The sequence below is a fragment of the Podarcis bocagei genome (assembly GCF_964188305.1).
Source record: "Podarcis bocagei genome assembly, chromosome: 8".
Taxonomy (NCBI): domain Eukaryota; kingdom Metazoa; phylum Chordata; class Lepidosauria; order Squamata; family Lacertidae; genus Podarcis; species Podarcis bocagei.
In genome coordinates this window covers 62,265,840-62,280,777 of record NC_138133.1, presented here as the reverse complement: position 1 = coordinate 62,280,777, position 14,938 = coordinate 62,265,840, and the positions used below count along the sequence as shown (strand labels likewise).

The window sequence follows — 14,938 nt, the reverse complement described above, 5'->3', positions numbered from 1 at the left end:
TCTTTTGGTCAGAAAGGATAAATATAGCATAGTAATTTATTTTGTTTTTCCTAATAAGAGCAGAATTAGTTAAAGCTGCTGTGATTGTTTCACCAATATGTAGGCTTATTTATAATTTCTAGTTGGTATTTTAAACTTCTTATGATCAAATTAGTAAACTTACCATAATTTGAATTTATTATATTTTCTCAGAAATGTATACTACTGAAAAAATATAGGTTCATTATGCTCTTAGGAGTATCTTCATAGATTTATTTTATTTCCTACCGTCCTGCCAAAGTAGCATGGTGCAGCAAACAACAAATAGTAAAACAATACAATTGAAAATAAAATAGAAACACATTTAAAAACGTCTTCACATTATAAAACAGTAACATACCTTCATAGCTAATACTTTCAGCATTGTCAGAAACAGTATGTTTAAGTCACTAAATGACTCACTGAACAGGAAGGTTTTCCATTCCTCCTGAATATTAACATGGGAGACAGACACACTTCACCAGGGAAGACATTCTACAAATGGGGATCGGCCACTGAGAAGGCCCTGACCAAGCAACACCTGGTGGCACTGCTACCTACAGGGCCTCTCCTGTCAGTCATAGGACCCAAGATGGTTGGTATAAGGAAGGAGGCCTTTAGATACTTTCATTTTGTTTAAATGAGGTTATAAGCCTGAGAATGTCAGACTGAAGTGCAGCACATTTTAAAAAGTGTGGTTTGTTTGAATGCCCATACCCAGCCAAGCAGATGAACCAAGGCTTGTTTCCTGGCAACAAATCACAATGTTAGGGCAAGGCTTGTTTTATTAAGATTTGGTCGAAATGGAACAGCCTGGCATAGCTGTGGTTAGTTCAGCCATCCAGCCTTCCCAAGCTACAGAGCCAGTAGCAACTGGAGAACAAATCAAGGTTTGGAGAAACAAACCATGGCTTGTTTGCTCATCTGTGAGACAACCTGTGGTTTGTTAAACAAGCCATGGCTTAGTCATGTGTGAATGCCGCTGATATTAATTTGCAGCCATACTCAGGAAAACAAATGCTTTCCATAGGTATGCAGAAAATTTTACACCCAAACATCTGCCTAAACACACAGCATTTTCCTTGGAAGGTGGTAGCTCTGAAGGTCCTCCTTACAAAGTTGCAGCAATGCAACTAAGAGAACACATCTTGATTTGCAGTACTGAATTGTTTCATGCAGATGATTCCCAGGGGTAGAGATGTTACCAAACAGGGGACTTCAATGAACAGAGACTGTGAAGAAGTCTACCTGCCTCCTTAATGCCCCCTTTTGTTGCCCTTTATGTGGAATGATCTCTTTGTTAGATGGAGCAAGCTGAATCACCGCTGCCTGGGACCTCAACAAGCTGTGCTTGAGAGAAACAAAGCAAAGAGCAAAAACTGATCATGGCCTATAGGTGGTGCTATAATAAATAGAATATGCCGTAATCCTCTCACACTATCCACTTACTTTAGGACACCTTTATGTTTGACTCAAACCAAGTATTCTTTATTACTAACTGTGCCCATTATTAATTGAATCCATGTAAAATTTAAATTAATTTACTACGGTGGTCCTGAAAACCCCAGTTTTTGCACTGACTGCTATACTTACCCTGATGTACCATTACTACTACTACTAATAAATTATACCCCGCCCATCTGGCTGGGTTTCCCCAGCCACTCTGGGCAGCTTCCAACAAAGTAAATAAAAAATACAATACAACACAATTAACCATTATTTACCCACTTACATTCTAGAGTGTACTGCATAATTGTGGCCCGTAGCCAAGTTCTGTAATACAGCCACATATTCCTCAATGTTAAGCACACACACTTGAAGGACTTCACAGTGGGAACTTATGAACCTGTGACGCCTATTTGATGAGCTGAAAAGACAGATTTGGTATCAGATTAAGACCCACAGAAGATCTGCTGTACTATAGGTTTATTGGAGAAGATGATGATAGAAAACCCCTTGTGGTGGCCAACAGTTCCCAGATGAAATTGCTCAGACACATTCTAAATAACATACAGTTTAAATAACATACAGAATAATGGTTTATTCAAACAGTATGTCTACAGGGATATGAATCAATCATTTCCCCCCAAAAAGGGAATATATGAAAAGTAGTAGGGGGGCTATTTTAGTTGCACATAACCAAAAAACAACAAGGCCCAGATACAGTAAGTTGAAAAATGAAATTCCTTATTGTTGTTATTGACATTTTGTGCAGCATCAATAAGTTCAATTATTTTTTTAAACTACAAAACATAGTTTGTCCTGTTTGAAAGAAATACTGTGAATACAAGTTACATTTAGGTTATGCATTGCATCCATACTTCATATATGCATGATCCTGATTTTTTGGGGGGAGGCAATCATTTAATTTAATTAAAATAGACTTTAACATGGTGCACATGGTAGCTTTTCCCCCCTTCTCATTTTAATGTTTTCTCATGTTTGATACCTATTACTATAAATTTTAACTACTATATTATTGTTTGGTGCAAGGTGGTCTTAGAACTAAGAATGCTTAAAAATGTATATTTATTAATTAACTGGGAGTGTTCAGGAACAATGTCTGATTCTGGCTTCATTTATTAACTAACGTACTTTTGCCCAGCCCTTCAGTTGAAGAGATCCACCAAGGCACCTAAAAGTAATTCTTAAACACACGTAAGAACTGTTTGACAGTGGAACAGACTCCCACGGAAGGTTGTGGACTTTCCTTCCTTGGAGACTTATAAGCAGAGGTCAGATGGCCATCTGTCATGGATGCTTTAGCTGAGATTCCTTCATTGCAAGGGGTTGGACCAGATGACTCTCAGGGTGCCTTCCATCTTTTACAGTTCTATAATTCTGTGATAAATAAGATACCATTAAACACAATAAAAACCTCACAAACCATAAAACGAAGAAGTACTTTTAGTTGAATTCCCCATATCTGAAGATTATGCCTCCATGTAAATAATTTTAAAAATGTAGGGTTTTGAAGTTTTTTATGCTGCAGCTCATTGTGTGCATATATGTGTTTGTGAGTCTCTTGTTAAAATCATGATGAATTACAACATTTCCCCCATTATAACGGTTTGAAAAACTGGTGGCTATCGCCATGATTTTCTGTAGTACAATATACATTATCCTTAGGATTTACAGTAATCTCATATTAGTTTTATTCTGTGATTAAACTGCAACCATTATACCTGGCATTAATGCTACTCAGTGATGAATTCTGCTTCTACAGCAGTTGCTTATTCTAAAAATAAATGCAAATCAGTCTTGGTGATAGAAGATAAACTTCATGAAACTCAATTAATTTAGACAATGAAACATGCGTTTGGATAAAAATAATAAAATACATTTGAGGATATGGGAAAAGAATGTAGGAGTGCCTCCTAACCAAGCAATCACATGGGCATTGTTTGTGAGGGTTTTTATTTAAAGCTGGGTTTGTGTAGTTCTGATCACACAGATGTTCCTCTTGGCGTTCTTACAGTATTAGCCAGTATAGAGATTTTAGTAGCATAGAATGTGAGTCTCTTTGTTGAAGACAAAGTGCTGCCTGTGGTGGGAACTGCTGCAGAGATGGGAATGTAGCGTAATGTATTGTTTTAGTTTTCTGACTTTCCCCCCACTCTAGTAAAGACTGTACATTTAAAGTAGTTTTGTGAGCAGTGGATTGTTTCATCCAAGCCTGGCTAATAACATACTCCTCCAGCAGACAGTCTTACGAGGTATGCTTCACATAGTTAGCATAGTCATGTGGCTTGCTTCAATTCTAGGTATCAATGCCGCTTCTGTGCGTTTCAAGATTTAACAACATGAATTACAGGAGTTTTGACCCTAGAGGTGGCATAGAATCTCTTCTTGAAAAATAATAAAAAAGAGCCACACAATAAACATCTATCTTTGTAACTGTATAGGCTACCACTTCCCAGAGGCTTGGAGTAAGTATCCACAAAATTAGAAAAGGACAAAAGATCTTGGGGGTACACCAGTAGTGCTTGAGTCAACAGCAGTTTACATAACAAATCTTTCTCTGTTCCTCTGAAGTTACCTGTACCCACTCCAGAAAGTTGGATAGAGGACCTACCAGACAACTGCAGGTTTTGTTTTACAGGGCTGTAGTGGAAGGAGAAACTAGGAGCTTTGTGTGGTGCAAGATTCCTCCCACCTCGCATGAAGCCCTGCAAAATGCAGCTCACAGTGTTCACTAGGTCTTCAGGCCCTTGGGAAAGCTTTTCAGGGGAGTGGGGGTGAGAAGGGCAAGATTGCTTGCATGAGCTGCCTTCTGCACATGCAACATTGGATGTAACCACGAATCCCAATTTTAAATCCAATGTAAGAAAGCTTTAAACCTCAAACTTTTAAACTGCCAACCTGCTGGATTCACCATTGTCGCTGAAAAAGTTGAAATAGAAAGGACTTAACAGTGTTCAGGAGTGTGTGTGACAGAAATGCATCTTGCTTAATACAGTACAGGAATGTGCAGTCTTATGTATTTGGACCATAACAATTTTTGGGTTGTGTGGGTCAAAAATAGCTCTTGATTTGAACCTAGGAGACATGATAAATAGGGAACCAATGCAAATGTTGACAGACTATTGTTGTATGCTCCTGGTAGCCCAGCTTCCTGTATCAGGAAAGTAGTCTGTTGTAACCTGAGCCTCTGGGAGCACCAACATAGCTCTGAACTTACATGACCAAAGGAAGCTGAGCCATATCATTGGTGGGAGTCCCTATCATCACTATGCTCCCCTGTGTGAGACCTGATTCTGTTGAAATTCAAGTGTGAGAGATGCTGAGGAACAAACCCATTCATTTGCTGAAATTTCAGCTGAACAGCAGCCTTGAACTACACTGCAGAATACAGACTCCTCTTGTCAGTTCTGTACCTCAGATAGCATGTCATTCTTTTTCTTTTCAAGGTGCAAACCACTGCAGTAATCATTACGCTCCCTCAGAATGGGACTTTTAAGAACAGACAATCCACGAACTTGGCTAATGAAATACAGTAGCTAGTTACATTTAAAAAAAAAAAAGAAAACTGCATGAAATTTGAAAACATTTGTAAAACGGCAGCTTGATGTCTTGTTGGCTTACATTCTCATTGTGAAGTTGTGCTTTATTTATTAATCCCAAGGTACTTACAATAAGATATACAATAAAACAACTAAAAATAGGTTTAGAAACAGTTTGAATGAACACACAAAGCAACTTGCATTGTTTTTCATCCAACTGAAATATTATTACATTCAGAGTGGTAACAAATAAAATGTTTCCCACATCATTATTGTTAAATAGTAATGAGAGGCAAAACATACCCTTGGATTCAGTGAAATATTTTCAAGTTTCACAGATCTTACACTGGGAAAGGTTTGCATATTGTTACATATCTGCTTGCACACACTGGCTGCTATGGGGAGAATTATGGTTCGGCCCATTATTTTTTAGCATTTTGCAACTTCACCCTCTAGAACCAGAAGATAATATGGGGTACAGAAAGATGTCTTGATGTAAGCTGGCTATTGTGACATTTAAGGGCTCTTGGCATGCTTGCTTGCTTGCTTCTGTCTTTTTGCTATTCAAGCTCTGATGCTTGACAAGAGGCACCCGAAAAGTATGTAAACCTTATGGTACTGGAAACATATGGCTGGGAGAGCAAGGAAGAGTTATTTTGATGTTATGCATAGATGTGCAGGTACTTCAGACAGTCTGAAGGAAAGAGACAGTTATCTCCTGTCACTGTCCTTTTGAGATGGCGTTTCATCTCAAATTAGGTGATAAATTCTATAATACTGCCTTGAAAGGTGACTGGCATTAACTATTTTTTATGACATAATCACATGCGATACAAGTTTTGCGATGACAGGAGTTACTTTTCCAGAGTTTCAGTTGTCAAATTCTTCTGCGTTTTGCCACAATGAAAAGGTTACAGATTTCATCTTTGATTTGAAAGGAAATGTATATAAGTCCCACAGGGAGGCAGATATGCCTTAAAAAAGAAGGTGATTCCCCACCCCCATCCCCTGGAAAAAAATCTCTCTAGATGCAACGTTCTACAGCACACAAGTTGTTCAATGGGCAGCAGCAACAGTATACAGATTATTGTTGAAAAACTTTTTATTAAAAGCATGTTTGCAGCCTAGAATGCTTTATTTATGTATTTTTAAAATACATTTATTTTTTATTGATATTAGTCTCAGAACAATTGAAATCACTTGTCTTAGGAACATTGATTTTAGTGGATCTACCCTTGAGTATGATTTTGTTTGCTATCACCCTTTGCCAGGGAAGGGAAACCTCTGGTCTGTGGGCAAAATGTTCAAACAGCCACCCCACTACCTGTCATCATATGACATCAGGTGTGAGACAGGTTAAAGTTGCAGCAGCAGGTGTGCATTCCTGATTGTTTCTTCACATCAGGGCTTACATTCAGTGCTATTTAAATCTGGTGCTGAGTCTAAGGACAGCTAAGATTGGTTCCACTCAGGAGCTCCTGGCTGAAGTCAATCCCTACTGAAAGCTTTTTAAATATAGCACCCAATGCAGGCTCCTCCGCTTTCTGGTGGGCACAGATTCACCTGATGCCAAATGGTATCAAGTTAGTGCGGATCTGCCAACATGTCAAAAGTGGCCTACTGCAGAAGCCATGCAGATTTTTCTTAAATACGGCTTGTTCTTTTATACAGTTAATTCTTTTAATGTTTTCAACAGTGTGCCTGTTTTATAGCACTTAGATTAGCAAATCTGTAATTTTCTGAACCCCACAAGGGCCTTTCTTTTTTAAATAGTATTATTTTGTCCAGTACTTTGGGAAGGCTTTGTGTACATTTGAATAAAAATGACGTGTATAATGCAAACCCACCCCCTTTCTACCATACAAAAAGCTGTTCCTAGAAAATAAACAATTCTGCAATAATAATTATTTATTCTCAGCTGTCCTAAAAATCAGAATATCTCTTCACAGGAAATCCGACTGAAGGGTGTTCTGGCCGTTTATCTGGATTGGGGAGAGAGACCAAAACATCCTGTGAATAGCACTCATCTTGACTTGTATATTGAATTTTCCTGAACCAGTGTGGCACTCTCCAGATGTTGGGAACTTCATCTCCCATCATCACCAACCATTAGCCATTCGGGATGGAGCTGCTCAATAGTATAGCCCACAATGTGTAGAGAGCGATACATAGACTACCCCTACACTGGAGACTCCATTGTGGCCTGCTTATGACAGTTGTTTTAGGCTTTGAATACTACGTTATAAATTCAGCTGTACTGTATAACTGTATTGGAAGCCCTGATGATTGGCAAAACAAAGCAAAAATTTTATAGTGGCTTGGCTTGCAAGAGTAACTAACAACTAGTTCTTCCAACTAGTTGTAGTAAGAGTTCTCTCACTAATTAGGTCCATTCCTAATTTCAAGGCTATGGCAGGTGTTAGTGGGATGAGGTGTATGTAATAGCCAGGAAGCTCCAGTTATAAAGAAGTACCAGTAAGTTTTTTTTCTAGCATGAGTCCATACCCAAACAGATGATGGGTCTCTTCGCTTCAGTGTGCTTTGCATTCATCATGTCAAAGCCTTAGCACAGATAATTCCTTCTAAGAAAGCAAAGCAATTTCTAGAGAGAATTGGCACATGCTAAGGAATGCCTATAGGGGGAAATGTAAAAAAGTAAAAATAAAAATCTCCAAGTGAAAAGCTTTCAAATCACCCCCTCATGCAGAATTGCAAAATCAGATTTAATTGCTCTCTTTCTATCCTGTTCAGACAAGCAGGCTCCTTTGGGTGCATAGTAAATGAGAGTCTTCAAGGCAAAAACTAATATTTGTTTGGCTCCGGCTATTGCAAAAAAATTAAGCAAGGGAAAGTGCAACTGGAAGTCAGAACTGAACTTTTCACATGCTATACCTTATTTGCTATTTCAATCTTTTAATGATGAGATTTCTTCTTTCTTGTAACCATAGAGGAACTTGGTGGTGGCAGAACCTAGGATAACAATAGAATGTTTCCAGATATAGCTTGCATTGACTGATCAAAATATCAGGGGTCAGCAAACTTTTTCAGCAGGGGGCCAGTCCACTGTCCCTCAGACCTTGTGGGGGGGCTGGACTATATTTGGTGGGGGGTGAACAAATTCCTATGCCCCACAAATAACCCAGAGGTGCATTTTAAATAAAAGCACACATTCTACTCCTGTAAAAACACACTGATTCCCTGACCATTCGTGGGCCGGATTTAGAAGGCGATTGGGCCAGATCTGGCCCCTGGGCCTTAGTTTGCCTACCCATGCAATATAGCCTTCAGTTATATGGCTCCTTGTTACTCTTACCAGTGCTACAAGGTGACCAGGAAGGAGACAGTGAGGTACTGCAGCAATCAGGAGAGAGATGCACACACACAAAAGCCAGACTAAGTTAAATGGAAACTCTTGAAATTGGATATTTTCTCCATAGTTCCCCCCTCTCTCAAACCACCATCAAATCACAGATCTCATATATCCATTGACTGAACCCTAAAATTATGGCGCTGGTACTTTCGAGTGCTATCACAACACAAAAACATGAATCGAAAGCATGGATCCTTAAGGACCCTCATAATTTTTACGAGGGGTCCTCTCAGATTATAGGCCACAGATGTGTTCTGTGATTTGATGTTTGTTTTATTGTCAAACTATATAAAAAACATGAGGCTCCATGAGGATCTGTACCTTGGGTGACAAGCACCACAACAAAATAGCTTTTCATTTGAAGCAGCTTATTGAAGATCACAAAGGATAAGGTAACGGTAAAGGGACCCTGACCATTAGGTCCAGTCGTGACCGACTCTGGGGTCGTGGCCGAGGGAGCCGGTGTACAGCTTCCGGGTCATGTGGCCAGCATGACTAAGCTGCTTCTGGTGAACCAGAGCAGCGTACGGAAACGCCGTTTACCTTCCCGCCACAGCGGTATCTATTTATCTACTTGCACTTTGACGTGCTTTCAAACTGCTAGGTGGGCTGGAGCAGGGACCGAGCAACGGGAGCTCACCCCGTCGTGGGGATTCGAACCGCCGACCTTCTGATCGGCAAGTCCTAGGCTCTGTGGTTTAACCCACAGCGCCACCCGCACCCCTATATCTTACAGTAAATGAAAGAATTCAACACAGTCACATTATTGCCAAATTTAAAATGCTGTATTTGAGAAGATGTAAGTACAAACAGTGCTGAACATTTTTTCCTTTTTCTCACCAGGAAATATCAGAAGGGATCCAAAGTCCGGCTGAGGCTTACTGACCTTGAACTTTCATCTAGATTCTTGGGAGCCAAAACAGACACAACTTTACTGGAAGCTGATGCAGTACTCTTGGGACTTGTGGAAAGCAAAGAAAATAGACAAAAATAGCAAATGCTATTTCCCCTCCCCAAAACCCTCAATATAGATTCACTCCTGACTACATTTTAGCAAATCTAGCTAGTTATTTGATTTGTGCAGCACTTCAGTTTTTTGTGATGGCTTGGCTAAGCAATAAAGATTTGAACTGAATTAAAATGTTGAAACCATTCTTCCACCTCTGTTGCCTAATTGATGCAAGTAAATATAAATTAAAAAGAAACCATCTTAGCAAATTTGGTTCTGTAATATCTATTTCCCTTCTGTTGCCTTCATACTATTAATTGTTTATATTAATTCTATTTTGTATTCATATTTAATCCAAGAAAGAGATATATTTCACCATGTATGACAAACAGTGACACAAATTCATGACAGATGAAATATGAAGTTTTCTGATTAAAGTGTGAACCGTTGAATGTCTTAAACTCTGAAGCTTCCAGTGACAATCAACTGGCTACATTCTGAAGGCCAATGCACACTACCACCCCAACTACTACTTGACCTCAAACTTGCTGTTTGCACATAGCAGCAGGGGTGGAGGGAGGTCAGCAGGAAACTGGTGCAGAAGCACTTTCCAGATCAGCTGATCTTTCCTTCAGAATAAAAGCTGCCAGTGTAAGCACATTTTATTCACAATATTTTAAATGTAATGTGTATTTTGGTCTCCATGATAAGTCAGGAGAAATTCAGTATATGCCACTTTTAAAAGGAATTATTCAGTACTTCCAGTCATTTCAGTGATGTGTGCTAGGTAAGTTCATAATGCATTTGTGTCTCGTATATTGAATCCCATTATACCTGTCTTTCATAGAATTACAACAAGTCTTAACTAGAAGCGTAGCAGAGTACAGTGGTACCTCAGGTTACATACGCTTCAGATTACAGACTCCGCTAACCCAGAAATAGTAACTTGGGTTAAGAACGTTGCTTCAGAAATTGTGCTCCGGCGGCGCGGCAGCAGCAGGAGGCCCCATTAGCTAAAGTGGTGCTTCAGGTTAAGAACAGTTTCAGGTTAAGAACGGACCTCCGGAACAAATTAAGTACATAACCAGAGGTACTACTGTATATAAATTACCGTATTTCCCCCTCTATAACACGCAGATTTTTTCTCCTAAAAAGGAAGGGGAAATGTCTGTGTGTGTTATTGAGCGAATGTGTGGTCCCTGGAGCTGAAAAATCAGGCAAAAATCAAATCGCGCTTCACGGAGAAGGGAAACCTGAAAAGAGGAAGCGGCTGCTTTCCTGCATTCTGCCTCAGGGTCTTACTGCCCACCCTCCTCTGTTTCCTTGCTGTGTTTGCTGAAACGGAACAAAGAGCAGGGAAAGCCCCTCCCCTCCAGGCAAACAGAGGGGAAAGCAGAGTGTCGTTCCTTCTAATTCCTCTCTGTGCTCCGGTGCTGCTGGGGGAGAGGGAGAGAGAGAGGGGGAGGGAGAGAGAGAGGGGGGGGCGGGAGGGAGAGAGAGAGAGAGAGAGAGAGAGAGAGAGAGAGAGATGGCTGGCTTGGGTGTGAAGAAACTTTTGCCTTTCTTTCCTCCCTCCCATTAAATCCCTCTCCTGCATTCTTAGCCAGCTGCTTCTCTGCACACCCCTCTCATGTCCCTTCTTTGTTTTTCCTTCGCTCCCCACTTAAAATGTGGTTACAAAGCATAGATCCATATGGATTCTCAGGATCTTTGCATTGGGTCACCCCAAATTCACCATCAGATCACATAGCATATCCATGGCTACAGCCTGCACCAAAAAAATCACGCACCCACTGTTGCCTGGGGCTGCAGTGGTGCAAAAGCATGGTTACAAAGCATGGATCCACAGGGATTCTCAGGATCTTTGCATTGGGTCACCCCAAATTCACCATCAGATCACATGTCTGTGGCCACAGCATGAAGCACAAAAATGATACATCCACTGTTTCATTCAGAATGTTTTTTCCCTTGTTTTCCTCCTCTAAAAACGATGTGCGTGTTATGGTCAGGTGCGTGTTATAGAGCGAAAAATACGGTATTTCTTCCACCTGTAAGACCAGACTATTTGAAATGTCCTGTGTAGCTACTCTTGATCTTCTCTTCAGTATTTCTGGTAAGTAAAAGAGTAAACTGGATTTAAGTCCAGCCCAGTTATCAAGGGTAATTCTGACTCTAAAATAAGCTACAGCTGTAACATATTTCTCACAGCACGTTCTGGGTAATAAGATGCCTTTAAAAATAACATGCTTGGAATGGAGACATGTTTTAGCATATTCTGCATACCAACCAATAATGAGAGGTTGTTTGTCAGATCGGAAATGCTCTAAGCCAAAGACAACTGATCTCTCATGGTGTTATTTATTAGGAGAGCTTGAACATGAATTCCATATGTTACCCTCCGGTTAAAAAACAAAGAGAGATGGGCAATACATTTTCAGGAACCAACAAGTGTCACCAGCAAATATTGGGGGAAGGGAGCGGCAACCAGAAATACTTTTATGTCCCTGCTTCTTTTATATTCCATACAAAATATGACATCCGTACTTCTTTGGTATGAGCTTTTAGTATTGCTAGGAATTATCATCCATCTTGGCTTGTCTGTGAGCTGTTTAGATAAACACCAAATGCTGGGCCAGATTCAGCCAGCAAGTACTGCTAGCAGAAGCCCACACAAGGACTTCTGCTAGCACAACAGGGCTTTTCCTCCCCCTGCAAATCTAGAATATTATTAACTGGTGAGCTGCCCATACTCTGCAGCTCAGTGGCGTAGCGTGGGGGGTGCCAAGGGTGCCGACCGCACCGGGCGCAACATCTGGGGGGGCGCGAGTCCAGAGGGAAGGGACAAGTTCCTTCCTCCGCCGGGCTCCCCGCCGCCACCGCCAGCCTTGCGCCCTAGCGCGCGCGCCCCCCGCCGTTGCTGTGGCTGCGCTCCGCTCACTGCTCGCAGGAGGAGCAGCCGCTGCAGCAGCGCCGCCACCGACGCCTGGCCGGGCACGGGCAGCCTCCGCACCCTGCCGCCGCTGCCATCCCCTCGGCCCAGCCACAGGCGGCGGCTGCTTCTGCCTCCATCCTCCTCTGGGCAAGCAGCGTTGTTTGCGCGGCAGCGCCAGCGGCAACTCGCAGGTTAGGGGTTGGGGGGGCGCAAATTACTTGCCTTGCCCCGGGTTAGGGGGCGCAAATTACTTGCGTTGCCCCGGGTGCTGACAACTCACGCTACGCCGCTGCTGCAGCTAGACTGTTTCCAGGCCCAAATTAAACTGTTGGCATTAAACTTTAAAACTCAAAGCACTTAGGACCAGGTTACCTGAAAGACTGTCTTCTCCTATACAGTGAGGGGGGAAAGTATTTGATCCCCTGCTAAATTTGCCCATTTGCCCTCTGACGAAGAAATGACCAGTCCATAATTTTAATGGTAGGTTTATTGTAGCTGCGAGAGACAGAATAACAACAGGAAAACCCCCCAGAAACCCAGAAGACAAAAGTCAGAGATTGATGTGCATTATAATGAGTGAAATAAGTATTTGATCCCCTATCAACCAGCCAGATGTCAGGCTACCTGGTACAGGGGTCAGCAAACTTTTTCAGCAGGGGGCCGGTCCACTGTCCCTCAGACCTTGTGGGGGGCCGGACTATATTTTGAAGGGGGGGAAATCACCCAGAGACGCATTTTAAATAAAATCACACATTCTACTCATGTAAAGTAGTAGTCCCCCCGTTATGAAACAGCATTGCCAGAGAGGTTTGCCTGCTACTATTTTTTATGGTCTTTCTGGTACCAAGTGAACATCCAGGTCTTTAAAATAACTTGTGTTTTACGACCAGGTCCTTAAAATCTGTGTTTTGTATGCGTTTTTCATTTTAACAGTTGTCATTTTAATTGTTGTATTGTTTTGTGAGCCACCTCAGAGAACTTACAGTATCACTAGCAAGTCTACAATTGCATTTCATTATTTTACACACCCTTCCCACTTCAAGAACATGGCTATGTCTGTGGTTGCTCATTTATGACTGCTCAGCATCAAATCAGTGGGAAACATATTTCTCCAACAATTTTACCCTGCTTAATAAAGTTCTTTGGATTGGGAATATGTAGAGACTCTTCTGGCCTGTCAGTCACAATCCAATATGCATCTCCCCCCCCCCGAGAACTATGAGATATTATTGGTTATGCAAATTGAGTTATGAAATTTACTGATACTGCTCTGGGTTAATCAGTGTAACCACATGTTCAAACAGACTTTGCAAAGTACACCCAGAGCTCATGTAGACTACTGTGTCCTGAATGAAGTTGCATAAGACATAATGCCAGTGGCTAAAGCTGTGCTTATTAAATGAATTGGAGCAAATTTTCATATGTTGTGGTTAGTGAGGTAGGTCGGTTGAGTACTAGGAGCTAGTATAGCCGGACAAAAATATCCATGGCTTCAGCATCACCAACACACACACAAACACCCTGCCACATTGTTCTGTTTACCATCTAGTCCAGGGGTCAGCAAACTTTTTCAGCAGGAGGCCGGTCCACTGTCCCTCAGACCTTGTGGGGGGCCGGACTATATTTTGAAGGGGGGGGGGAATGAACGAATTCCTATGCCCCACAAATAACTCAGAGATGCATTTCAAATAAAAGCACACATTCTACTCAGGTAAAAACACATTGATTCCCGTTCTGTCCGCGGGCCGGATTTAGAAGACAATTGGGCCGGATCCGGCCCCCAGGCCTTAGTTTGCCTACCCATGATCTAGCCCAATGAGTTATGTAGAAACTTGAAAAAAGGCCATGTATTTTGTGATAAGGAATTGCACAGTTATCTAGTGCATCGAAGTAGTAATAATAATTTTTTTTGTACCCCGCCTATTTGACTGGGTTGCCCCAGACACTCTGGGTGGCTTCCAGCCTATATAAAAACATAATAAAACATTGCACAAATAAACTTTCAGTTGGTCTGCACTCTGCAGCCTTCCTGGGCACCTGCACGTCTTGAAAAACCCACAATGTCCTTGGCTGAGCTACTCTGAGTACAGAAGGCAGGGATGCCAACTACCATGTGCCTGTCTGCTGTTTGCTGTGGTGGCTTTTAAGTGAGCTCTTCACTTGTAAATAAATCAGAGCAGAAAGCTTAAAAAGAAAGATGGAGGGAGTTCCCTTTAGAAACAAAATGGGCATGCCCACCAGTCTTAGGTGCTTGGTATCCACCTACAACCTCCCACATCAGTTAAAATTCAGGGAAGGCTGTCATGAGGTAACTTCTTCCATAGGGCTTTCAATGATCAGGGGGCACAGGCAGCTTGGGAGGCTGCAAAAATATTTAACTGGAACAAAAAAAACAAGCACACTATCCAGAGGCACCATACAAAGATAAATTCTATGCGATGAATGTATACCAAAATTCTAAAGTGTCCTGTGAAAGGTGGAAAACTGAAAGCCTCTTTTGCAGATGTAGAAAACTTTTGAGTTTTCTAGGCAGGAAGACCCAGCTGCACAAACACAAGATGGAGGACACCTGGCTTGACAGCAGTACATGTGGAAAAGATCTAGGGGTCTTTGTGGACCGCAAGCTTAACATGAGTCAACCGTGTGATGCAGCAGCAAAAAAAAGC

General features: G+C 41.6%; 1 protein-coding gene across 1 annotated transcript in view; it reads left to right on the top strand.

The window, feature by feature from the left end:
* The window catches only part of MRPS28 (mitochondrial ribosomal protein S28), a 41,696-nt gene extending 32,153 nt beyond the window's left edge, over positions 1-9,543 (top strand). Inside the window, exon 3 of the mRNA XM_081205278.1 lies at positions 9,235-9,543. Within this exon, the coding sequence (XP_081061404.1) occupies positions 9,235-9,385 (151 nt within the window). The 3' untranslated portion in view covers positions 9,386-9,543. The remainder of the gene's footprint in view (positions 1-9,234) is intronic.
* Positions 9,544-14,938: the final 5,395 nt, after the last annotated feature.